Here is a 26,556-nt window from a genome sequence, read left to right as displayed (position 1 = left end):
GTGTCCCAAATCCAAACAAGACCGTGAATGAGCGCCGCACTCCGCTGCTACCAGAAATCCACTGAACTGCTGATCCACAAGCTGCCCTTCCAGCACCTGGTGAGAGAAATCTCTCAGGACTTCAAGACTGACCTCCGCTTTCAGAGCTCCGCTGTAATGCTCTGCAGGAGGCCAGCGAGGCTGCTTCTTCTTTTAAATGAAACCTCTCATAAAATAGTAGCACTGCAATGTACTTGTATCAGTGCATTGGGTTCCATCATTGCAGTTGAGAGTGCTGAAGTGCCACTGTGCGAAAAATGCAGCCATATCAAATGATATTCAATAGTTTCCTTTGAAGAATAGTTGAATTTGAAGAAAATCAAAGAATAGTTTAATTTGAAGACAATAAACATGCAAACAGAATGGGTAAATGTGATTGATTTAATCCAGTTTACTTGTTTTATAGTGGACAATCAAACATTAATTGTGAACAATGCACATCTTAAGAACTGCTTTGTAAAAACATACAAACTTTTGTGATAGTATACTTCTATGAAGTATCGTGTAAAAAAAAAAAAGGTTTTCCAAATTGTACAAACAAAATAACTGCACCAGAGAATTGATATATACACTGCATACTGTATACTGAGTATTGAGTATTCATATTATGAATACTCACTGTCAGCAATATATGCAGTTAGCTTTGAGTGGCCATATGTGGTCACAAGTATTTTACTGATAAATATGAGGTTTTGATCACATCTCTAGCCATATCGGTAGCTGAGATATTATGGTCAATATGGTTTTGTTTTTTGGACTATGTTTTGGTTGACATTGACCTTGAACTTTGACCAATCTGTTCTAAAAGTTTATCATCTGGGGACACTACCTCAAGTAATATCCACATGGAGTTTGGTGAAAATCTGTCCAGCTGTTTTTTTTTTTTTTTCAAACACACACAGAATTGATTGCAACACCCAGTTTACTCAATAGAGCCACTGTTACTACCTGACTGGAATCCCCGTAGCTGCGATCAACTCTAAGAGATTAAATGTCACTGTGATGGATAAAATTGATTTCAAGTACAGAAAATATAGAAAAGTAATTCAGTGCCTTAATGGCTCAGGGAATTTGTTTCTTGACAAATACAAGTGTAAAAAAAAACTGCTACAAACTTAGTTATTAATCTCCACACTGTTAGCGCTGCACTTTCTTTTTGTACGCTTGAATGCGGTTATGAACGTAAAATTTTAAGGTCTGCCAATTTCGGTTTTTGAGAGCTTCTGGTTCTGCCCTCAAACATTTTTCGCAATCACGCTTCGCTGGTACAACACAAGAACGGATGAATGGATCCATTTGTCTCTCCACAGCTTGCACCTCCGCCTGCTGCCAGAACTTTCTTTTCCGTAACACTTTATCTGCAAATAAGAAGAAAAATAAATTGAGAATGTGAGTTAGAATTCCTATAAGCTCTAAATCATGTATCTCTAGATTTATACAGCGATCAGCCATAACACTGGGACCACTAACGGGTGAAGTGAGTAATACTGATAATCTCATTACAATGGTACCTGTCGGTGGGATCTATGAGGCAGCAAGGTAACATTTTGTCCTAAAAGTTGGAAAAATGTGGGCACATAAAGACTTGAGTGACTTTGAGAAATTATGAAGGCTGGATGACTCGACCAGAGCATCTCCAAAACTGAAGCTCTTATAGGATGCTTCCAGTCTGTAGTGGTCAGTACCCACCAAATGTGGTCCAAGGAACTAAGTAACTAAATCTGGTGAACCAGCAACAGGGCCATGGCGTGACAATTGATTCCCATGGGGAGTGAAGGATGGCTCATGTGGAGTCCATGCCTCAAAGAATTAGGGCTGTTTTGGTGCCAAAAGGGGGACCTACGCAATATCAGGCAGGTAGTCACAATGCTATGGCTGATCAGTATATAAAACCACTCACAGTAAACAGGGAACACTAAATTGTGTGAGGAACCACTCCTCCGCTGCTCTTAACAATTGATAATTGTTAATAAACTGTTAATTGAAATGGTTAATAAATGTAAAAACAAAAGGTCCACTGACTGTGATGACATAGATGTAAGAACAGTTAAAAGAGTTATTGCTGTAATTGTTAAACCACTGTAACCTGTTATTCCAAACTGGTAAATTGCCAATCAAAATGAAATTTGCAAAACTCATACCACCATATAAAACTGGGGACAGACAACAATTCACAAATTACAGGCCAAAATTTTAGCAAAACTCTTTGTTGACAGATGGGATCAATTCAGTGATGAACATAAACTATTTTCAGAAAGTCAATATGGATTCAGAACACAAAGATCCACAGGATTGGCAGTCCTGGAATTAACAGAGGAAATCACTAGCTCCATAGATAAAAAGAAGGTTGATGTAGGGGTATTTATTGATTGAACAAAAAAAAAAGTGTCTGACACGATTGATCACAAAATACTAATTAAGAAGCTAGAGCATTATGGTGTTTGTGATATATGCAATAAAAAGGCTGTTTTATTTTAACTTGTGGTTTTCACACCTTTCTTCACCAGTGTTCCAAAGGAGAAACATATTTTCAGACAGCAGCTGTGTGAGATGCAGCTGATGCTTCAACACCTATAGTGGGCAATACAGAAATGTAGATGTTAAATGTTCGTGGACCTGCCTGATTAGGAACACAGGTCCATCACTCCAAAGGTCACTGATGACACAAATTTAGAAAGACAATTCTCCTTTTCACATCTTGATGTAATGTTATCCACGGCCATACAATCTGACTTCATCTACATTTCTAGTTATATTGTATATTTCTAGTTGTGATTCATCATTCTAGACCTTTGTTCTTCCACAATCAGGAAACACATAAAATATTTGTTAAAATTATGAGCCACTGTAGGCATGTCATCAATATTTTCATCATTATTTCTGTGTAGGCTCTCAGTTGTCCAGGTGGTTTCCATAGTAGAGAAGCTTGAATCTTCGACTGGACTGGGTTGCTTGACGCGAGGACGTTTCGCTTCAAATCGCAGAAGCTTCCTCAGCTAAATTCTTGCTCTGGTGGTCTGACTTCTGTCTTGACTCTTGTAGAGAAGAATAATCAAGAAGTCACAAAAGCTGGAGTTTTAAACCTAACCAGACACCTCCTACCGAGAGGCAGACTGCTATAGGCTGGTGACTAAACAATAGCTCCAATTAGCACCTATTGTGCTCTAGTTAGCACCCTCCTAATGACAGGGCAGCTGTCCCTCTCCTGATGGCTCCCTTGACGACTCTGCTGATGACATGAATGACTCATTACCATGAACAAAAGATTGAAACTGCTTTGACCTGAGTACCCCATTGTAAACAGGGGATAAAGCGTGTCTCAGACCCCCTCCCCGGTTAAGGCTGGGTTTCACACGTTTCACAAATAATGCCTCCTTGACCCCTCTCTCAAACCATTTCTTCTCTCTGGCTAATATTTTAACTTCCTTGTCCTCAAACGTGTGGCTAGTGTCTTTAAGGTGGAGATGAACTGCAGACTGAGGTCCACTGGCGCCCTCTCTGCGGTGCTGGTATAACCTTTGGTGTAAAGGTTGCTTAGTCTCACCTATGTAGTGTTCGTTACAGTTTTCCTGACATTTGATAAAATAAACTACATTGCTCTGTTTGTAACTAGGGATCCTGTCCTTAGGGTGAACTAATTTCTGTCTCAAGGTGTTAACCGGTTGCGACATTGCGACCAACTGTGGGCATTAGGCCCTGGCACTGGTACGTAAGCTGGAAAAGACTGTTAAAAAGATAGCTAACTTTAGAAACCACTTAAGATTTAACCTGAGATGCAAACAAAACAATGTTATTCCCAAATGCATGAAGCAAAAGGCACTAGAAGCAGGTCACACAGCAGCAAAGATCCAGCACAGTTACCTTAGGAGGATTTTGGGTCTTAGAATTAGAAGGCTTCATTTTAAAATATTAGACCTCCAAAATAATCTTGATAGTCTGCACAAAATGTTAGAAACTTTAGTGGAGGAAGAGGCCCATAATAAGATCACAAAGTTCATAGTTAAAATTCAAATGGCTGAGCATTTAAAAAGTAAGGAGAGGCAAATCAGGAAGTTTCACAACCTTTTAGTGCAGAAAAGGCGTACTTGCAGTGGGAGTATTTTTAAAGATACACCCAGACAAATTAGTGACAACAGGGAAAATTGGGTAAAGAATCTCTCCAACAGGGTTCTTACACAGACAGAAAAGGATGTGCTCGCTAAAGGACTAAATTCTCAGGACACCTAACATATACCGACAGATTACATCACTGCAGTAGAGTCAGCCATTAAACATAACAGTTTGTCAGAGTCAGAAGTGGGGGACCTCCGACTAAGAGTCACAGCAGTGCTGAACAGTGCTAAGCCTCTCTGTCCAACATCACAGGAGAAGAACGGGAAAGCTTTTGTCAGCACTGCAAAAGGACCAAAGCATCCTTATCCTGCCAGCGATAAAGGCAGATTCACGGTAGTCCTGAACACATCTGACTATGAGGCCAAGATCAACAACTTGCTCAGTGACTCCAATACATATGAATGTCTGAAGAGAGACCCCACGAGCGGCTATAAGAAGAAATCATTAGCTACCTCCAAACCTGGAGAAAGAGGGACTCATCGACAGGCAGCATACTACAGGACTGTACCCTGGGGACGTCACTCCGTGCATCTATGGACTGCCCAAATCCACAAACAGGACCATGCCACTCAGGCCTATTGTATGTAGCACAGATTCCATCATGTACAATGTGGCCAAGCACCTCAGTGGATTTTGGCTCCTCTAGTGGGTAACTCAGAACACCATGTGGAGAACACACAAGATTTTTGTGACAAGATCAAGGACCTGCAAGCTGGAGGCAGATGAAACAATCATGTCTTTTTGATGTGACTTCGTTGTTCACCTGCATCCCCACCGCTGAGGCCGTCTCAAGCTGTGAGGCAGAGACTGCTGGAGGATGTGGCTCTACTTGAAAGGACCAAACTCACACCAGACCACATCTGCCAGCTCTTGGAGATCTGTCTTAACACCAGTATTTTCCTGTTTAGGGGGAATTACTACAGGCAGAATTCACGGCTGTGCGATGGGGTCTCTGGTATCCCCCATTGTGGCCAATCTGTACATGGAGCGAGTGGGAGGAAGACAGCATTGACGTCTTTCACGGGCAGTCACTGGTTCAGATATGTTGATGACACATGGGTTAAAATCCAACAACAGGAAGTTGAGGACTTTACAGAAACACATCACTCGGTGGACGCCAATATCAAGTTCACACGTGAGGATGCCAGAACAACCACTTAGCCTTCTTGGACTGTGATGTTACGATTGGAGGAGAACAGGCAGCTCCAGAACAGGGGTTTTACAGAAAACCAACTCACACTGACCAATATCTGCTCTTTGGCTCAAACCACCCCCTTGAACACAAGCTCGGGGTGATCAGGACGCTTCAACACAGAGCCCTACAGGTGCCCACAACTGCAGAGGGAAGGGCTAAAGAACAACAACTTGTCTGGAAAGCCCTCACAGTATGTGGGTACCCACGATGGTCCCTGGACAAAGTGCAGAAGTCCCAGAGAACAAAGAGACCAGATAGACAGGAGAGAGACAACAAGAAGAGTGTCTCTCCCTTATTTAGCAGGAGTAGGGGAAAAACTACAGAGGATCTTCAGACAGCACAAAATCCCAGTTTACTTTAAACCGGTTAACACCTTGAGACAGAAATTAGTTCACCCTAAGGACAGGATCCCTAGTTACAAACAGAGCAATGTAGTGTATTTATCAAATGTCAGGAAAACTGTAACGAACACTACATAGGTGAGACTAAGCAACCTTTACACAAAAGGCTATACCAGCACCGCAAAGAGGGCGCCAGTGGACCTCAGTCTGCAGTTCATCTCCACCTTAAAGACACTAGCCACACGTTTGAGGACAAGGAAGTTAAAATATTAGCCAGAGAGAAGAAGAATGGGTTTGAGAGAGGGGTCAAGGAGGCATTCTTTGTGAAACGTGTGAAACCCAGCCTTAACCGGGGAGGGAGTCTGAGACACGCTTTATCCCCTGTTTACAATGGGGTACTCAGGTCAAAGCAGTTTCAGTCTTTTGTTCATGGTAATGAGTCATTCATGTCATCAGCAGAGTCGTCAAGGGAGCCATCAGGAGAGGGACAGCTGCCCTGTCATTAGGAGGGTGCTAACTAGAGCACAATAGGTGCTAATTAGAGCTATTGTTTAGTCACCAGCCTATAGCAGTCTGCCTCTCGGTAGAAGGGGTCTGGTTAGGTTTAAAACTCCAGCTTTTGTGACTTCTTGATTATTCTTCTCTACAAGAGTCAAGACAGAAGTCAGACCACCAGAGCAAGAATTTTAGCTGAGGAAGCTTCTGCGATCTGAAGCGAAACGTCCTCGCGTCAAGCAACCCAGTCCAGTCGAAGATTCAAGCTTCTCTACTATTTTTTATCATTACTAATAAAATATTGTGGATAATTAGTTTTAACATCCATTATTTAATATATTCCATATGCTTTTAATATTGCTTTTATTCTCATCTAAAATCGCACTATAATATTCCTGCTTAACTGTCCTTAAAATATTAATTAAGCTATTCTTATATTTTTATATATATATATTTTCTACCTCTGTAGTTCCATATTTTATCAATTCTCTGTAAAGTGTGTGTGTGTTTTTTTTTTTTTTTTATAGGCATTGTGGAATCCCTTTGTGATCCATGGTGTATCTTAATATTTTCCTTTCTTAGTGTATTTTTATTGGACAGTGTCTATCATAGGTGATTTAATAGTGTTTAGGAACATTTCATAGGTTTAATCAATGTTGTTTTCCCTCAGTATTGAGTCCCAGTTTTGATTGTGCAATTCCTCTTGAATGTCTTCACTGACTCCTCTGTTCTCACTCTTTTATACCTGTGTGCTATCCTTTGCAGTTTTCCTGTACCGCTATCATATACAACAAAAAAAACATCTAGATGATCACCAATATCATAGATAAATAATCTGCTTATTATGTTGTTATCTATGAGGTTTGTAACTATATTATCTGGGTCTGGTGATTTTGCAGTAAAGGCTCAAACCAAACTCATCAGTAGATTATGATTCACCGAGTTAATCAAATCAATATTAAAACCCCCATTGATATCCCTGAAGATTTCTATATTAGAGCCTGGTGTTCTATAGATGCAACTAACAATTACATTTTTCTTCTTTTCCATACCAACTTCTACCGTATACATCTACTATGCCCTCTATCAACATTGCCATTTTTTTCTACCACTTTATATTTGAGGCTGTTGTCCACATACACATTGTGTAATCAAAACCCTAAATTACAAAATCAGGCTTCAGTGTTTCAGGTTTTGACCACTGCTTTTCAATGCTGGCGAGTCAAGACCTAATGATTGTTAGATAGACAGACCATCAAATGGGTTGGCTTGTTGTAATAATGCAAATCCCAGCTGCACCCTATTGACGGACCAAGTCAAACCAAACCAGCATGTGTTTTTTCCAAACACAGCTTTAAACTATCAACAGTTAAAGTTAATAGCATTTTTTTTTTTTTGCAGTAAAAATTCACCTTTGGAATGTCTCACAGCACCGCCTCCTACTGGTGACAATTTGCGCTTCATTTTCTTTGGTGGGATTCCATCCCCTTCAGAAGGTTGTCTACCCTTGGCTGATGGGTCAATGACAAAAACACATACATTGTCAAACATATATACATGATATATTAACGGTATATTTTATATACACCCCAAGAATGTTGACCATAGAACAATCAATGTGGCATTTGTTCTTCCAAGTGTGTTCACATTTAAGTGCAATAAACCAAGTATACCCCAGTGTCCCATCAGAGGACCCAAAGCGCTACGCAAAATTCTGCTGATGCATGAGCATGGCCAGTATTATGTACGTCGGAATGGCAGTTTCAATAAAATGTCTAATTTCATCACAAATAAAAAATATGTCACAAATAACTTACATGATTGTGTCCATTTTTTGTCCTTTCCTTTTCTCATTCATTAAATGTATTCCATGTTATTGAATTTAATTTCAGGTGGCCATTTAACCAACTTTCTTCAAAAAAGGGGTGGGCTGATGCTTGGCCCTGGACCATCTGACGGGAAAACGGAATATAATCACATCATAATCGCAATGTTGGCCTGTACAAGCAACCATGGAAGGGGGTGATTTAAATAAATAAACATAATCTTCCATTCAATCTTTGGTAGCAAATTTTAACCTATTAAGCATCCAGAGGAATCAATTCAGGCCAATATTTCAGCTATACTCACAACAAGCTCGCATATTTTGGCAAACAGCAGCTTACAGTTCCTGTAAACTGTTCACCAAATTAACTGTGCCTTGTTATGAGTTGTGCTGCAGTTGCTTGCTGTTGCATTGAGTTCACTCTTTTGGCACCAATTTTGAAATTTTCAAAACTGTTGCTGCACCTGCGTGGGAAAATGTAGCTACTCTCTGTTGAGTTCCAAGCAGATTGTACACATGGTGTGTAACTCTGTTGTAAGTATTTGCATTTATAAAAGAATTTGTATTTGCAAGAGAGAGAAAGACACTTCAGGCAGTTGTTGGATGTGGGTCTTCCGACTTTCGCCTTGACGTCAATTTTCGTTTCATGTTGTTGGCCGAGAATAGCTCAACTTCCTTCACGCAACTGGCTGTGTGCAAGAATATGACCAGCAATCCCTTTGCTTAGAGCCCCTTCACACATAACACGACTGAAGCCGACTAGCGCATGAAGGAGGAATTACATGCCAGTCGTGAAAAATCGGAGCTGCCTCCAACACCTCGTGCATCTGTCGCTACAACTATTCGCACACACCAGCGGCCAAAAGACAGCATGTGCCCTGTGAGAGCCCATTTGATTCCTCTCGCGGCAGGTGTCGGCTAAATTCCAAGTGTTAAACACGAACATCCAACACCGCTTGCTGGCCACTTAGAAAATGTGGTGCGGTTCGCTCTGTCAGCACTAAAATAGTGAGCAGACGGTCACTTTTGAGCTGGTAGTGAAATCTGTCTAAGTGCCCCCACGAGTGTGGCGTTGCAAAAGCCACACATGTGGCATATGTGTGTGTCGTGCCCCCCACACACACACGGCGTGCGGTGGGAGAGCACACTTGCATGACATGCTGATATGTAGTTACAGACATGATCATATGGGGTCCGGACAGCCACGTCTGAGCGCACACAGCCGGGCTGCAGCGGCTGCACACAGCTCACGTCAGCAGGCTGCTCCATGTGAAACGGACCGCCAAATCACGCAGCAGGCAATCTGAATGTCATGTGCGCATTGCAGGACTATGACAATATGACAAACCAACACCACGACTTTCAGTCACGTATCACCACAAATACGCTGTAACAAACGCCGTTTTGTCAGTTATTATGACACTTTCTCCCTTTTAAAAAAAAATATGTTTATCTTCTTGTTGATTTTACCCATTTTACGCTCTTGTTATAAGACAGTGAGTTTCCGTCTGTTAATCAGAGCATTTGTAAATTGCAGGTTCGAATCCTGAGTGCCATTTATTTTTTTATTTAACCAGGGTTATTTAACTGCAGGGTTCTGTATTGTGTCCCCTTTTATTTCTTATTTGTATCAACCCAGTGATATTCACTAATTATACAGCTGGTTTTTATTTTTCTCCACATCAGTGGCACATTGGGGTGCAACACGTTCCAGCTGCTCGCACTGTGTTCGTGCACGAGCACAATGGTTCATGGTTCCCCATTTTGTGTATGTTTCGCAGATTTTCTTCCAGTTTCTGCGTCTTTTGTGTTATGTGTGAAGGGGCCCTTATCGAGGGCAGCAACACACTCTTCAGTGTGCAATCTACCAGAATTTCATTCCTCATAGTAGTAGTAGAAGAAGAGGACAGTGGGAGTGCACAGGGATACTTCAGTGCTTCACCAATAACTTAATACCATAATACAACATTATAGAATTCTTGCCACTTTGGCTTTCTGTTGTGATTATTGTGTACCCCTGTAGCATCCTCTTTATTATATCAAGACTTGTATTTTTGCTGAAAAATAGCACAACTCACACCTGAAAGATCATATCAACAGGGTTGGGAGGGTTACTTTAAAAATGTATTCCGATATAGTTACTAGTTACCTGTTGAAAAATGTAGTCAGTAACGTAATCCGAGTACCATAATATTAAAGTAATGTAATTTGATTACTTTCAATTACTTCTGGATTACTCCAATATCAAATATGCTAATACAGACAAAAGAAACTAAATAGAAATAGTCTTGACCACATAGTACAGTTTATTAAGCAAAAATAAAACTGTTTCTTTTACATGGCATGCTCTGTTTTACTTCACATTATGAATTAAGAGTGCCACAATATTGTTTTAAACACACCCAGTGTTCACCTGCTAAATTTTCAACAAAAAATGCAAACAAATGAAGGATAATGAAAATCAGGTGGTGTGCGGATGAATTTATAATTAAAAGGGGCTTGCAGAACAATATACAAAACAAAAAAGTCTGCTACTTGTTCAGTAAACATAAAATTATCTTACTTTAGTCTTTCACATAGCATTCGCACCATGTTTAACATATCAGTCCACTTATTGAACTTTCAAAATAAGAGCATAACAGCATAATGAAAACCATTAAGTAAATACTGTCAGTAAGAAGGCGTGATCGCCATTTTAATTCCGGGCAAGTTAGTGATTTGCGTGCATAGAAGTTCAAGAAAAAGGTGGAATATGCCGGAAAGCTGCGCATGTTGGCAAAACCACAAACAGAGGAACAAGGGAGACAATATTTAATTCCATAAGTAAGTGGTTTAAAATAAGAGCATAACAGCATAATGAAAACCATTAAGTAAATACTGTCAGTAAGAAGGCGTGATCGCCATTTTAATTCCGGGCAAGTTAGTGATTTGCGTGCATAGAAGTTCAAGAAAAAGGTGGAATATGCCGGAAAGAACAAGGGAGACAATATTTAATTCCATAAGTAAGTGGTTTTGGTTCTTCTTGTCACTTTGTCCATGATATTTGGATGATAAACAGCTGTATGTCTCCTGCCATGTTGCCCAACGACATGGACCATTAACTCTTCACTTATGTCTAGTTGATATTTTCCACTGATAGACCAATGTCTAGTTAAAATACTTGTCGTTAGTGATTAAAATTGTTCGACAAGACGGGATTTTTTTTATTTGCACCTTAAAATAATGAGATTATAATGACCCACGCTGTGCCGCTCACCGTCACACCCACACATAGAGATGTGTACCCACACCACTGACTTCATGAATGAAAGTCGGTCAATAAAGGATTACTTGTGTAAAAATATAATATGTATATAAATGTATTGTAATGGTTTTAGGAGCCGCGCTGCGTTGAACACAGCAGCAGCTGCAGGACGCCTCAGCTTGAACAGCGCAGATCCGTGTAACTTTCAACACTAATATTTGGGAATGTGTGTGTGTCAGAGTAACTTTAATACTTTCCTGACATAATTTAATGTAATTTAATTTTACTGGCTTGATATCTAGGTCAAAATGGCATTTTAATACGTATTTTGCGAGCATTTTTCTGAGTATATTCAGTCGTGAATCTCCATTGAAAATGCATTAACATCTGGGCACTTCATCAATATTTTGCCCGGTTAGGAGACGTCATGTCGCTGTCCATGAAGGGACATTTTCATTTCAAAGAAAAAAAATAATCTTATATACAGATAATATCATAAAATGCATTAAAATTGTAATCCTGCGAACTAATCCCCATTTTTACTAAATATACCTGTAATCTGAATATGCCTTTTTTTCTGTAACTGTAGTGGAATACAGTGACCTTTTTTTTGTATCCTAATTAAGTAACGCAGTTACATGTATTCCGTTACTCCCCAAGCCTGCGTATCAACTACCAAATACTACTATCAGCTGCAGAATTGTTAACGACCAGTTGTGCCTTCAAACTGGACAGTTTTAAGTAAACCCAAGTAAACACGATAAATCTGTGGCATGCTGGATTAGTGGTTAGCACTGGTGCCTCACAGCAAGAAGGTCATGGGATCACTTCCCGCTCTTTCTGTGTGGAGTTTGCATGTTCTCCCCGTGTCTGCGTGGGTTTCCTCCCACAATCAAAAACATGTTTATTTATGTTCTGCTCCTTTCTCTGCCCCTGACCAAGGCAGCATCTCTACATCCGGAGCTGGTCCCCGGGCTGCGGACTGTAGCTGTCCACTGCTCCTAGTGGTTGGATTGTGTCTGATTGTAATGAGGATGGGTTAAACGCAGAGGACACATTTTGTTGTGTGTACAATGACAATAAAAGCCCTTCTAATTCTAATTCTATCTGCAGCACATGGCTGCACCAACTCCCCTTTATAGTCGTGAACGGCGACTTCAGGCGACTTGTGACCCCAAGTGCCACCAGCTTGAAGCACGGCAAATAGAAAAAATAAATCTTTTGGGATTAATTTCAGGGGCCAGTCTACATACATTAATAGAATTATTATCATCATTAATTTTTTAAATTTAATTAAAATCTGGGAGGGGGTAATTACCTTTGGAAGTAGTTTTCAATGAAGGCATCTCATCCACTGGCGATGATGGTTTGCGTCTCTTGTGCGTTGGAGAGATTTCATCCCCTACAGTAGGTGGAAGACTCTCCTCTTCAGACAGTTCTATGAAAAGAAAAAAAAAAGCATAAATTTATTATTAAGACATCGATACTTTACATGTGCTCACATAATGGTGACTATACCCAATCACTGGCCATTATAATATAATATAATATAATATAAGACCATTCTTATATTTCTCGTACTTCGTTGAGTATGATGGGGTCATATGAGTGCGCCCCACCAGACTCATCAAGCATTCATAATTCCAGATAACTGCATGAATTCCACCTGCGCATAAATAAGTGTGCCCACAAGAGGATCACCATAAATAATCTTCCCAAAATACCAAATAACACCAAATATGGCAAATGGGAGAAAAATAATGAGTGAATTACAGAGATGAACAGAATTGTAACATGCCATATGTGATTTTCCTCAAAAAAATAGCTTACCATTTCTTAAATTACAGTATAATTAGGAGGTATGAATAATAAATTAGAATTATACTACATCTCAGTTTGTAGTATAAGTTTCCTATGAGTGGACTCAAAAGCTTAAACATAACATATAACATTTTTCTTTTAACACATAACTTTTTTAATGATACTTCAGTTTATTGGTTCTTTAATAGATATCAACATATAGTATCTAAGTTTGGGGTTTCCATTAGATAGCATATAGAATATGTATTTTGTCTTCCTATAGTAAGCTAGCAGGGTGAACTTTAGATAGATACCTAAAACATACTACATGATAGCTTCTGTTTCTATAATAAAATAACCATATTTATAGCTTAGCCTACTAGCTATAATTTAATTTTACTACTAGTCTACAGACTAGGTATAATACAATCTTCTCCTATATGAATATTCAGGTTTTAGAAGCTAACACCTATAATATTATGTAATAACTATATTTCTTGTATATGTTGTTTATTACCCTTATTGTGTAAATATCACTTATATACATGATGTCCATTTTCTTGAGTCGCTTGGGTGGGTAGGGAGAGTTCCCATGGGATAAAAAAGCTTTTCAACCTACCATCCCTGGTTCTCAAGACCAGGCACCTAAGTGGCTCTACTCTACTCTACTCTTCTTCTTTTTTTTATATTAGATATTTAGATATAGCTTAGTATACACTAGTACAGTTCTATCTTAGAATTGGAATGTATTATAGAAGACATACCTTATATAATTTTCATATAGAGAGGATTTAGAAAAAAACACTGCTGAAGGTTTTATTAGACATCAAGTCTTTATCAATATAGCAATAAAGAAATTACTATTTTGTGAGTGGTCTTAACAGCTTGCATATTTCACTAGTAGCAATCTACATTACTTGGGATTTAAAAAAAAAAAAGCTAATGGAATAGAAAAAACTCAGTCTATATGATTTTGGTGAACAACATCCATTATCTTATTTCCTTTCAGCACTCCATACCATTAAGTACCTTCTTCTCTGCACCCACCTTCTGCATCACTACCCAGGACTTTTTCTGTGTGAGACAAACAAAGCACTACTTATTAATACACTCAAAGAAGAAGAAGAAGAAGTAAGACTGGGGGTGGGGGGGGATTAGGCAAAGGAATATACTAAAATAAAACACACCATCTGGATATATGATGATTTGATCCAAGTTCTTGTCACGGAATTCTGCTAATCGTCCTTGCTCAAGCGCCATTAGAACTTTGCTGATCTTGGCGAGATGCAACGTCTTCTCGGGCAGCCGGTCTAACTCACAATGGATTGCAACGTCATAACTAAGGAAGTTGGTCAGCTGGTCCAAATTTGTGTCTGCCATGTTCAGCACTGTTGAAAGGGCTGCAGCATGCTTTTGTAGTTTGGTGGACACCAATGCTTTGGGACACTTTGCCCCACATGCCTCTGCAAAGCCACGGATACAGCCTGTACCACTTAAATGTGTCATTGCTGCAGGTCTTGCAAACAAATAGATATTGTCTTTTAGAATCCCACAAGCCTTCCTTTGCTTAACAAGGAGTTCTAACGCACACAGAATTTTTGGAGTCACAAGGATTGGAACCGGTCTACCTTGCTTCGTCGTGGTGACAAACCTTGAGAAATGATGGCAAAGTTTCGTTTCCACTTCAGAAAGTGACCAATCCAAATCCGGATGTGGATCAGACGTGTCCCTTGACAAAAATTCTGACAAGGTAATGCTTGACACCCTTCTTTCCCTGCGTCGGTTAAAGAGGATGGTCTGTGCTAAACAAACCTCTGCCAGATCCACCCAGACCTTTGTCGATGAACACTTCGAGATCTCACTGCTGCACTGAAGTTGCATTTGCCCGAGAAACTGATGAATTTTTTGCATATCCTCAGTGAAGGAGATTAGATTGGGCACATTCCACTTTGTTGTCTTCGTCAGTGCTGTCAGAGAGACCATCGAGTTCCATTTGTTACTGTAGACCTTTTGAAACTCAGTGGCATTCCTGACAAGTGTTTGGTTGTTTGCTGACAATCCCTTAGCTTTTAAGAATTTGCTAACTTGAACCAAGGCATTCCCAAGTTTATATGCCAGTGATGGAACAGAGAACATGTTAGTGGCACTATCATATCCGCAAGTCACCTTGACAGCTTTGACTGTCGCCAAGAAATTCTTAGGATTTATGAAATCCTCCATTTTTGTTAGGTTGGTAACTCTCCTAGCACTGTGGATTAGTCTTCCCATTCCTCGTATTTTGTCTCGCACAAACTGTTGATTCTTAGCCGACATCCCACCTTTGTTTAACAGGTGCTTCCCAACTTCAATAATGACACTGTCATTTTTTACTATATCTGTGATTGGATCATGATTCATGACACCAACTACTTGCCAAAATTGTTTACTGAAGTGTGAAGGCATAGTCATTCCTGGTTTCGTGGGCAATGATTCAGGTTTATGTTTACACAGTTTCATGTGTTTCAAAAAGACGTTTCTTCTAAGAAGTCCATGGCAGTATTCACAGTGAATGAATTTACTTCCCAGCACTTCTTTACGTGGTCGTTTACGGGGTATGAGTTCCCCTTTCCCTGTCTTCATAACCGCCGTGTTGTGAGCATGGTTGCCTTTGTTTCGTATGAGTTCTAGGCATTTTTTTTTCTCTTCAGAACTCTTTGGAAAGCTCATAGCTTTAGCCACATCCAGCTCATCGTTGTGCACCTCTTGTAGATGCCGTGCAATCTTCACATAAGGCCTCTTGCAATACAAACAATAATGTCTCTTGTCATTTACTCTGGTGCCATTTATTTTGTTTAAAGCACCAACAACTAAACTGCCAACAGTCTCCTGGTTTGAGCTGCGTTCTTCTGCTTGAGTGACTTCTGCTGTAATTCTTTTGTTGTCACAAGTCTCATGGTCGGTGATTGAGGTTCTTTTTGGACCAATGTCACTGAATAAAGGATCACGGGACTGGTATTTTGTTTGCTTTGGTTGAAGATGAGCATCACTACCTTTGTTTTTAGAGGAGGCATCAGGAACATCTTCACTCACTGATGTAGAATCATGCAGTTGAGAGTCTTCAAGACAGGTGTCTTTCATCTGAAAAACAAAAATACCAATAATATATATATATATATATATATATATATATATATATATATATATATATATATATATATATATATATATTAGTGCTGCTTGAAAGTCTGTGAATCCCCTGGGCTTTGAAAATTTTTTGGGACATCAAAAAAAAAATAAAAAAAAAATCAGGCTTTGAAATTCCTAAAATTATGCCCTTTAAAGTGTAGGTGACACGATATGTAATGTTTTGTTTTGTTTTTTTTGAGTATTTAAGACTAAAATTAAACAAAAGTTTGAAATTTATCCTTTCCTGGTACGCAGTTACTGAAGAGATAAATATTCGGATTTTGAACTGTGCACCACTAAAAACCAAGAACTTTCTGGTGAGTACCGACATTGGAGAAGAAGGAGGAAGTGACATCAGCGCCGGATCCATTATCTTCATAGGCCCATTAATTTATGGATTTATGGATTATGTGTTTTCGGTGTCAGAACAGTTAATTCTCACCAGCAGAATCCTTTTGATTGGCAGGTGGAACACTTATATTGACGCGCACTCACGCACGGTGTCTGCAGCTTCTCCACTCAACACGGAGGCAAAACTGAGTTTACACATTATTTTGTCGCAAGCAGACTGAAACATTATGAGCAGACGACTACGAGTCTTAACTTGCAGCACAAAGCTGCTCGTGGTGGGACAAGAGGATCCATTCGCTGCAGAGACATCAGCCGCAGATGCAATTAACGGATTACACCTGTAGTTGACTGTGCCACTCCCACAGTGGTACAGTAGAGACTCGACCCAACATGGACTTTTCTTCAGACAGGACAACAAATTAAATTATTTTCAGACATTTTCATCAGACTAAGATGACCTTACTGAAACGTCCAGGTAAGACTATATTATTTACTCTTTGTGTGAATAGTTTTAGGATTTAATAATAACATGTCATGCTACTAAAGTACAGTACACTAACTATTCGAAAAAGAAACAATATTTATTTTTTTTTTAAATCTGATATTTTCAGTCCCTCGTGACATTTTTCAGATTTGAAATGTATGTACCTGTTTCTCAGAAAAAAAAAATCATAAATAAAAAATCCACACGTCCTCATCACTTTTTTCCTGATGTCACAGGTAGTAAAACATTTTTTTTTTTAATCAGTTGATTACGAACAGAGTTGGCAAAGAAAAAAGTTAATCATCTCCACCTGCATGCTGAAATCGCCTGCATTATTATTATTAGTTTTATAATCACCATTTTGTGTTCTGAACTCTGCCAGTATCATCACTGTTGTCAGACTGAAGGTTTTCCTCCAAGGTTTCTTCTCCCTCATTGTGGTCTAAATAAGGCTCAAACCATAAGGCTGTGTCCCCACAGCTTCTTCAAAAACACATTCAGACTGGACTTAAAAAAAAAAAGAAGCTCCACACTAGAGAAAAAATTGTTCGAAAACAGCTCGACCTCCGCAGTATTTACAACTGATTTGGGCTTGAATCAGCAGGTGCCGTTCCAGTGATGACGTAGCAACAATATGGCCACAACTACGGGCTGAAATCAAGTGCAGGCTTCAGACAGCTGTTTATCCTTCACCTGCGCACTTATCAACTTTTATTGTTCAGGATTTTTTAGAATATCACCATTTCATCATTTTTAGTGAATATTTGTGTACATTTTTGGTGTCACCTTCACTTTAAATTCACAGTGAAAAGTAATCGCGACATCATGAATTAAAAGAAATATAAATGTAAAAGCCAAAATGATGGCGTGCATAAGTAAGTGCACACTTCAGTATAACACAAATAAACTATCACTTTTACATCTAGTCTTCTTCATACAAGGAGATGAACACATGAACATTTCCAAGACATTGAATATGCCTTGGTCTTTAGTTACATCAGTTACAAGAACTAAAGGAAAAATAGTAATAATAATCTTCTGACTGAATTTTTTTGTTCACCATCTACCTTTTTTATAGAAACCTTTCGCTATTGCGTCCTAGTGTTTAAGGTAAAACAAGGTAGAGACAGGTAAGAAAACAGCAAATTGTTCTCCTGCTGAACAAGATTAGATTTCACTCACTAACCATTGCTGCTCTTTTCTAATGCAGCCATCATATTATAGTGGACCTATAAAAGTGGACCTTTAATAAAGGGGTGCTGTGGAGGGCACAACCCCCCTCTTTCCATCTGGATGCACCCATGGTTTGTACTCTCTGAGCAGAAACAAGAATTTATGTGGAAAGTGTGATCTGATTGAGGGATGAGAAGATTTTATGAGTGTATCTTACATCATGCTGTCCTCAGAAAAATTTTAGGTGTATTTTTTTTTTTGGGGGGGGGGGGGGGGGGCATTAGTGATTGTTGTTAGTGTGTCACGGGTCTGCAACTGTGTTTTTAGTTTAACCACAGCGAGGACACAGACACTCAGAGCAGACTTTGACAGAAAAGAAATAGTTTAAAAATCTGTTTGTAAAACTCTGCTCTTTGGTCGTTGTATCTCACCACGGTGCTGTGAGACACTCAACCACCCCCCAAAAAACATTGCAGACAGGACACAGACAAACAGACACATGGACTCACCGCCAGGAGAAAAAACAAAACAAAACAAAAATAAAACAGAGATGTTCTAAAAAAAAATTTTTTTTTCAACATTTTAAATGCGGTGAAGTTTATATCTTGCATCCAGCCTTGATTTTGCATCAGGGTGGCATCAGTACAAACCCTGTGTTTTGGCAGCCCAATTGACAGAAATCCATCATAGCGACAAAGAACTTTAATCCCTGCAGTTAAGAAGACATACAGACAGTATGGTACTCTACAGTAAAACTAAGGGAGTGTGCAAGAAGGAGACGAGTGAAGAAAGCCACCAAGACACCCAGACAAACCTGAAGAAGTTATAGGCTTCTGTGGATGTGACTGGAGAAACTGTGCATAGTGCAAGTTTTGATCTTTGCATCACCACTCATAGCTGGAGTGGAGCAAAGAAGAATTTTCTTTCAACAGAACAGATCAGATCCAGGCTTGCATCTAAGACGTGCCTTCTGGCAAATTGCAGCTGAACTTTCGAGTTTTCTTTTAAAAAAAATCCATCTTCCACTTGCAATAAATTGGTGCCAATTTCAATTCATAATTTTGCAAATTAATTAAAAAAAAAAAAAAACAAAAACTGAAGAAATCAAATGTACATGTGCTCTCCAAGGAGTGCTCCTTTTTTTTTTATATAAATTTGCAAAAATTAAAAAACAAACTCTTTTTCATGTTGTCATTATGGGTGTTGTGAGTAGAATTTTGATGGGGGGGGGACTCCATTTTGGAATAACGCTGTAACATAAGATTTGGAAAAGTGAATACTGTGAATACTTTACAGATGAACTGTATATCTATTTACACAGGGCTTTGCCAGGAATCAAAGCATTAAATAAAATCAACTCCAATAATGAAAGAATATATGGCATTCATTAAAAAGATTGCTATAACAATGCGCAAAACCACCAAATTAAAGAGCTGATAATACAGGAAAAAAGGTGCGAGTTATAATCCAGAACATATGGGTACTGTCACACTTTGTACTTTGTTCCTTTGTTTTGGACCTTGCCATCAATATTACTTTCCATAACAACTGCAGTGTTACGATGTCTTACAGTATGCAAACATGACTACCTCACTGAGGTTCTTCTTCTCTTCACTGCTGCCTCTACTGGTGGTTGGCTCTCACTACGGTATTGTATCACTTCCTGTTCCGGAGCACAGCGGTGTTTTGCTGTATCTGTTAGCTGTTTAATCTGCGCAGTTAGATTGATCTACTTACCTAGATAACGATTTGTTTCACAGTGTAATCTTCACGTGCCTTAACTAAAGCACTCCCTCTGCTGAATCACCTCTAAATTATTTACACATTATTCACTTTGTGTGTTTTTAGGAATCCGCTAGCTTAGCGCAGCTACTAGCTCTTAGCCGGTTTAGCATGGCGGCTTCTCCTGTCTCTCCTGCACTTTTCTGCTCTGGGTGTGAAATGTTTAGTTATTCCTCGGCCTCCTTTAGCAGTAATGGTACTTGTAATAAGTGTAGCTTATTCGTAGCTTTGGAGGCCAGGCTGGGCGAATTGGAGACTCGGCTCCGCACCGTGGAAAATTCGACGATACACCCGCCGAGGATCAAACTCTGGTTATTGGCGACTCTGTTTTGAGAAATGGGAAGTTAGCGACACCAGCAACCATAGTCAACTGTCTTCCGGGGGCCAGAGCAGGCGACGTTGAAGGAAATTTGAAACTGCTGGCTAAGGCTAAGCGTAAATTTGGTAAGATTGTAATTCACGTCGGCAGTAATGACACCCGGTTACGCCAATTGGAGGTCACTAAAATTAACATTGAATCGGTGTGTAACTTTGCAAAAACAATGTCGGACTCTGTAGTTTTCTCTGGGCCCCTCCCCAATCGGACCGGGAGTGACATGTTTAGCCGCATGTTCTCCTTGAATTGCTGGCTGTCTGGTGTCCAAAAAATGAGGTGGGCTTCATAGATAATTGGCAAAGATTCTGGGGAAAACCTGGTCTTGTTAGGAGAGACGGCATCCATCCCACTTTGGATGGAGCAGCTCTCATTTCTAGAAATCTGGCCAATTTTCTTAAATCCTCCAAACTGTGACTATCCAGGGTTGGGACCAGGAAGCAGAGTTGTAGTCTTACACACCTCTCTGCAGCTTCTCTCCCCCTGCCATCCCCTCATTACCCCATCCCCGTAGAGACGGTGCCTGCTCCCAGACCACCAATAACCAGCAAAAATCTATTTAAGCATAAAAATTAAAAAAGAAAAAATAATATAGCACCTTCAACTGCACCACAGACTAAAACAGTTAAATGTGGTCTATTAAACATTAGGTCTCTCTCTTCTAAGTCCCTGTTAGTAAATGATATAATAATTGATCAACATATTGATTTATTCTGCCTTACAGAAACCTGGTTACAGCAGGATGAATATGTTAGTTTAAATGAGTCAACACCCCCCGAGTCACACTAACTGCCAGAATGCTCGTAGCACGGGCCGAGGCGGAGGATTAGCAGCAATCTTCCATTCCAGCTTATTAATTAATCAAAAACCCAGACAGAGCTTTAATTCATTTGAAAGCTTGACTCTTAGTCTTGTCCATCCAAATTGGAAGTCCCAAAAACCAGTTTTATTTGTTATTATCTATCGTCCACCTGGTCGTTACTGTGAGTTTCTCTGTGAATTTTCAGACCTTTTGTCTGACTTAGTGCTTAGCTCAGATAAGATAATTATAGTGGGCGATTTTAACATCCACACAGATGCTGAGAATGACAGCCTCAACACTGCATTTAATCTATTATTAGACTCAATTGGCTTTGCTCAAAATGTAAATGAGTCCACCCACCACTTTAATCATATCTTGGATCTTGTTCTGACTTATGGTATGGAAATTGAAGACTTAACAGTATTCCCTGAAAACTCCCTTCTCTCTGATCATTTCTTAATAACATTTACATTTACTCTGATGGACTACCCAGCAGTGGGGAATAAGTTTCATTACACTAGAAGTCTTTCAGAAAGCGCTGTAACTAGGTTTAAGGATATGATTCTTTCTTTATGTTCTCTAATGCCATATACCAACACAGTGCAGAGTAGCTACCTAAACTCTGTAAGTGAGATAGAGTATCTCGTCAATAGTTTTACATCCTCATTGAAGACAACTTTGGATGCTGTAGCTCCTCTGAAAAAGAGAGCTTTAAATCAGAAGTGCCTGACTCCGTGGTATAACTCACAAACTCGCAGCTTAAAGCAGATAACCCGTAAGTTGGAGAGGAAATGGCGTCTCACTAATTTAGAAGATCTTCACTTAGCCTGGAAAAAGAGTCTGTTGCTCTATAAAAAAGCCCTCCGTAAAGCTAGGACATCTTACTACTCATAACTAATTGAAGAAAATAAGAACAACCCCAGGTTTCTTTTCAGCACTGTAGCCAGGCTGACAAAGTTTCAGAGCTCTATTGAGCCGAGTATTCCTTTAACTTTAACTAGTAATGACTTCATGACTTTCTTTGCTAATAAAATTTTAACTATTAGAGAAAAAATTACTCATAACCATCCCAAAGACGTATCGTCATCTTTGGCTGCTTTCAGTGATGCCAGTATTTGGTTAGACTCTTTCTCTCCGATTGTTCTGAGTTATTTTCATTAGTTACTTCATCCAAACCATCAACGTCTATTAGACCCCATTCCTACCAGGCTGCTCAAGGAAGCCCTACCATTATTTAATGCTTCGATCTTAAATATGATCAATCGATCTTTATTAGTTGGCTAAGTACCACAGGCTTTTAAGGTGGCAGTAATTAAACCATTACTTAAAAAGCCATCACTTGACCCAGCTATATTAGCTAATTATAGGCCAATCTCCAACCTTCCTTTTCTCTCAAAAAGTCTTGAAAGGGTAGTTGTCAAACAGCTAACTGATCATCTGCAGAGGAATGGTCTATTTGAAGAGTTTCAGTCAGGTTTTAGAATTCATCATAGTACAGAAACAGCATTAGTGAAGGTTACAAATGATCTTCTTATGGCCTCAGACAGTGGACTCATCTCTGTGCTTGTTCTGTTAGACCTCAGTGCTGCTTTGATACTGTTGACCATAAAATTTTATTACAGAGATTAGAGCATGCCATAGGTATTAAAGGCACTGCGCTGCAGTGGTTTGAATCATATTTATCTAATAGATTACAATTTGTTCATGTAAATGGGGAATCTTCTTCACAGACTAAGGTTAATTATGGAGTTCCACAAGGTTCTCTGCTAGGACCAATTTTATTCACTTTATACATGCTTCCCTTAGGCAGTATTATTAGACGGCATTGCTTAAATTTTCATTGTTACGCAGATGATACCCAGCTTTATCTATCCATGAAGCCAGAGGACACACACCAATTAGCTAAACTGCAGGATTGTCTTACAGACATAAGGACATGGATGACCTCTAATTTCTTGCTTTTAAACTCAGATAAAACTGAAGTTATTGTACTTGGCCCCACAAATCTTAGAAACATGGTGTCTAACCAGATCCTTACTCTGGATGGCATTACCCTGACCTCTAGTAATACTGTGAGAAATCTTGGAGTCATTTTTGATCAGGATATGTCATTCAATGCGCATATTAAACAAATATGTAGGACTGCTTTTTTGCATTTACGCAATATCTCTAAAATTAGAAAGGTCTTGTCTCAGAGTGATGCTGAAAAACTAATTCATGCATTTATTTCCTCTAGGCTGGACTATTGTAATTCATTATTATCAGGTTGTCCTAAAGTTCCCTGAAAAGCCTTCAGTTAATTCAAAATGCTGCAGCTAGAGTACTAACGGGGACTAGAAGGAGAGAGCATATCTCACCCATATTGGCCTCTCTTCATTGGCTTCCTGTTAATTCTAGAATAGAATTGAAAATTCTTCTTCTTACTTATAAGGTTTTGAATAATCAGGTCCCATCTTATCTTAGGGACCTCATAGTACCATATCACCCCAATAGAGCGCTTCGCTCTCAGACTGCAGGCTTACTTGTAGTTCCTAGGGTTTGTAAGAGTAGAATGGGAGGCAGAGCCTTCAGCTTTCAGGCTCCTCTCCTGTGGAACCAGCTCCCAATTCAGATCATGGAGACAGACACCCTACTTTTAAGATTAGGCTTAAAAATTTCCTTTTTGCTAAAGCTTATAGTTTGGGCTGGATCAGATGACCCTGAACCATCCCTTTGTTATGCTGCTATAGACTTAGACTGCTGGGGGGTTCCCATGATGCACTGAGTGTTTCTTTCTCTTTTTTGCTCTGTATGCACCACTCTGCATTTAATCATTAGTGATTGATCTCTGCTCCCCTCCACAGCATGTCTTTTTCCTGGTTCTCTCCCTCAGCCCCAACCAGTCCCAGCAGAAGACTGCCCCTCCCTGAGCCTGGTTCTGCTGGAGGTTTCTTCCTGTTAAAAGGGAGTTTTTCCTTCCCACTGTCGCCAAGTGCTTGCTCACAGGGGGTCGTTTTGACCGTTGGGGTTTTTACGTAATTATTGTGTGGCCTTGCCTTACAATATAAAGCGCCTTGGGGCAACTGTTTGTTGTGATTTGGCTCTATATAAATAAAATTGATCGATTGACTTTCAGATTCAGAACAGTGTGAATATGCTCCATCAGTATGTGGTCGTAAATGAGTGTTTTGATCAATGTTTTGGGCTGGTTGTGATCCTGTGCAATCCTGTTCTTCCATTTCTTCAGCTGAGTTGCTGATTTGAGGCTCTAACTCTTTGTCCTCACCAATTCGACCTTGACAAAGTTCTGAGACTGACGATTCTCTGCTCTAAGTTCACTCTACACTGAGTATTACCGGAAACTTGATGGCATCCACCTCTTCCAACTGTTGAAGCTGTTCTTCCTCCTGACTGGTCCAGCATTCCTCCTGTTCCTGTTTATTCTGTGGTGGCTCTGGTTCTTCATGGCTCACATTAGTGCTCCAGTCCCCTGACTCAGGGGAATTCAGTTCTTTACTGACCAACAGCTGAGGATTCTCTTCATCATTCTCACTCTTTACATTGAGTATAATTGGAAACTTGGTGACATCCACCTCTTCCAACTGTTGAAGCTCTTCTCCATTATGGATGGTCCAGAAATCACCCAGTTTCTCTTCCGTTTGTGTTGCTTCTGGTTCTTTCTGGTCCACAACTGGGTTCCATTCCTGTTGTTGAAAGAAAACCTCTTCTTCAGTCACCAAATGATGATGCAGATCTGCATGGAACAATTAAACAAAGGTCTGTGTTTGACTTGAAGGCTCATACCACAAGCAAATGTTACTCTGATCTTCTCTAATTTATTTATTTATTGTAGTAGTAGTAGTTCCCACTGTCAGTACTTACTACTGAGCATTTTCATTATAAATTAAGAATTTCAGTTTTTTTTTTTTCTGGATCAGAATAATTATGAACAAATTTCAATTACATTCAGTGTAATCTGCAAACTTCCAACAACATTAAATTTTCATTCCGGTCATCCATGTGAAAATTTACATTAAATTCACCATTCTTGAATGCTGTACCATGAATGTACGTTAACACCTGAGACAGAAATAGAACAATCTCCAAGGAGTTCTCGAGTTTTGACATTCCATCATACAGTACTTCACTGCAAGCAAAGGCCTCCAAAGTGATGATTTATGTTAACTGGATTTATGATAATTCTGCAGCTTAATTGGAGGTGGACTCCAATTAAGCTGCAGAAACATGATTTCAAAGCGTCTTCGCGCTTGACCAATCACAGCACGTGACCGGAATTTCCTGACAAATAGCTGATATAAATCCTCTTCCAGTCACAGAAGAATATCCACAATATTAACTACTAGAGGTGGGTGATACTGGGAATTTTAGTACTGATCTGATACCAAGTAAATACAGGCCCAGTATCGCAGATATCGATACCGCTACTTTTTCATATTTAAGCTTCATAGATCAAAAGGATCCAAAAGACCTAGGATAGAATTTTGCCAAATATTGCACGTGACAACAAAATACTTTATCACAATCAGCATTTTTGTTTAAAAAATATCACTCAACACAACTTAAAACAAAATCTCCTGAGGTAGAGGGCTGACAAACCACAATACAAGGGTGCGCTGCTCTGTGTTGTGTGACAGCGCAGCTCTTACAGACAGAGAGTAGACTTTGATGAATCTGCATGCGCAGCAGTCAGTGCGTACAGGAGAGGGAAAAAAAAGCTTGAGTATCGATCTTTTTACACAAGGATCGTTCAATATCAATACCAGCGTTGGTATCGATATTAGGATCGATCCACCCACCTCTATTAACTACTACATTTTGGTGTGTTTGCACTGCTCTAAACGTCTTTGAATGTGGACTGAACAAACCTGCTCTGTGATCTCCAGTCTTCGGAACAGTATCCAGCAGTTTATGTTGTTGGTCACCGTGTTGAGGAGGAGAACAAAGTTGCTCTTCAAACAGACCAGCGATCTCTGCAGCTACTGCAGCGAGGCGCTGATTCAGCTCTTCAGCTACGATACTGAGACGCTGGTAAACTAATTCTCTCACCGTCTGGACTGCAGGCGTTTTCACACGAGTACTTTTTCCTCCACAAAAACACACTTCGCTCCCCGTCATTGCTGCTAAACTTTGTTCCTGTCTACAAGCAGCTAGCTTAGCTTAGCTAAATAGCTTAGCTTCAAACAACTCTTAAACCGAAGCTCTATTTTGTGTTGTCATACGTCCTACTTGTTGGTTTTTAACTTCTTTGTGTCCAACAAAGAACATTTTTGAAGAAGGAAAACAATCTTCACTTCTTAAAGTCTTTTAACACTAACAAGAGTTTTCTGTTCATATCTTGTAGCCGCTATGGGCCTTCTTCTTCTTCTTCTTCTTC

At 39.6% G+C, this 26,556-nt stretch overlaps 1 protein-coding gene across 7 annotated transcripts; it reads right to left on the bottom strand.

Annotated features, from left to right (window-relative positions):
- Window positions 1-403: 403 nt before the first annotated feature.
- LOC117502534 (probable serine/threonine-protein kinase kinX) lies at window positions 404-26,556 on the bottom strand. 7 transcript variants are annotated; one of them, XM_034161571.1, is made up of 7 exons: window positions 26,048-26,556; window positions 24,518-24,915; window positions 14,240-16,169; window positions 14,082-14,126; window positions 12,571-12,690; window positions 7,596-7,694; window positions 404-1,397 (listed from the first exon to the last, which is right to left on the bottom strand). In XM_034161571.1, the coding sequence occupies exons 1-7, from the start codon at window positions 26,295-26,297 to the stop codon at window positions 1,177-1,179; spliced, it is 3,063 nt and encodes a 1,020-aa protein (XP_034017462.1). In that variant the 5' UTR covers window positions 26,298-26,556; the 3' UTR covers window positions 404-1,176. The 7 variants fall into 7 exon arrangements, with proteins under 7 accessions (XP_034017462.1, XP_034017463.1, XP_034017467.1 ...); XM_034161572.1 differs by having other exon boundaries at window positions 14,100-14,126; XM_034161576.1 differs by having other exon boundaries at window positions 16,082-16,169; window positions 26,048-26,552.

This window comes from Thalassophryne amazonica, chromosome 21 (assembly GCF_902500255.1).
Source record: "Thalassophryne amazonica chromosome 21, fThaAma1.1, whole genome shotgun sequence".
NCBI lineage: Eukaryota > Metazoa > Chordata > Actinopteri > Batrachoidiformes > Batrachoididae > Thalassophryne > Thalassophryne amazonica.
This window is presented reverse-complemented; position numbering and strand designations above follow the sequence as displayed.

Bases quoted from the DNA above. Each gene is read 5' to 3' on its own strand.
- LOC117502534 (XM_034161571.1), bottom strand. From the start codon at position 26,297: ATGACGGGGAGCGAAGTGTGTTTTTGTGGAGGAAAAAGTACTCGTGTG. The intron at 12,691-14,081 runs GTACTTAATGGT...TTCTTTTCATAG, and splicing joins AGGTGGGTGCAGAGAAGAAG to AACTGTCTGAAGAGGAGAGT. The intron at 7,695-12,570 runs GTAATTACCCCC...TTGACCCATCAG, and splicing joins ATTGAAAACTACTTCCAAAG to CCAAGGGTAGACAACCTTCT.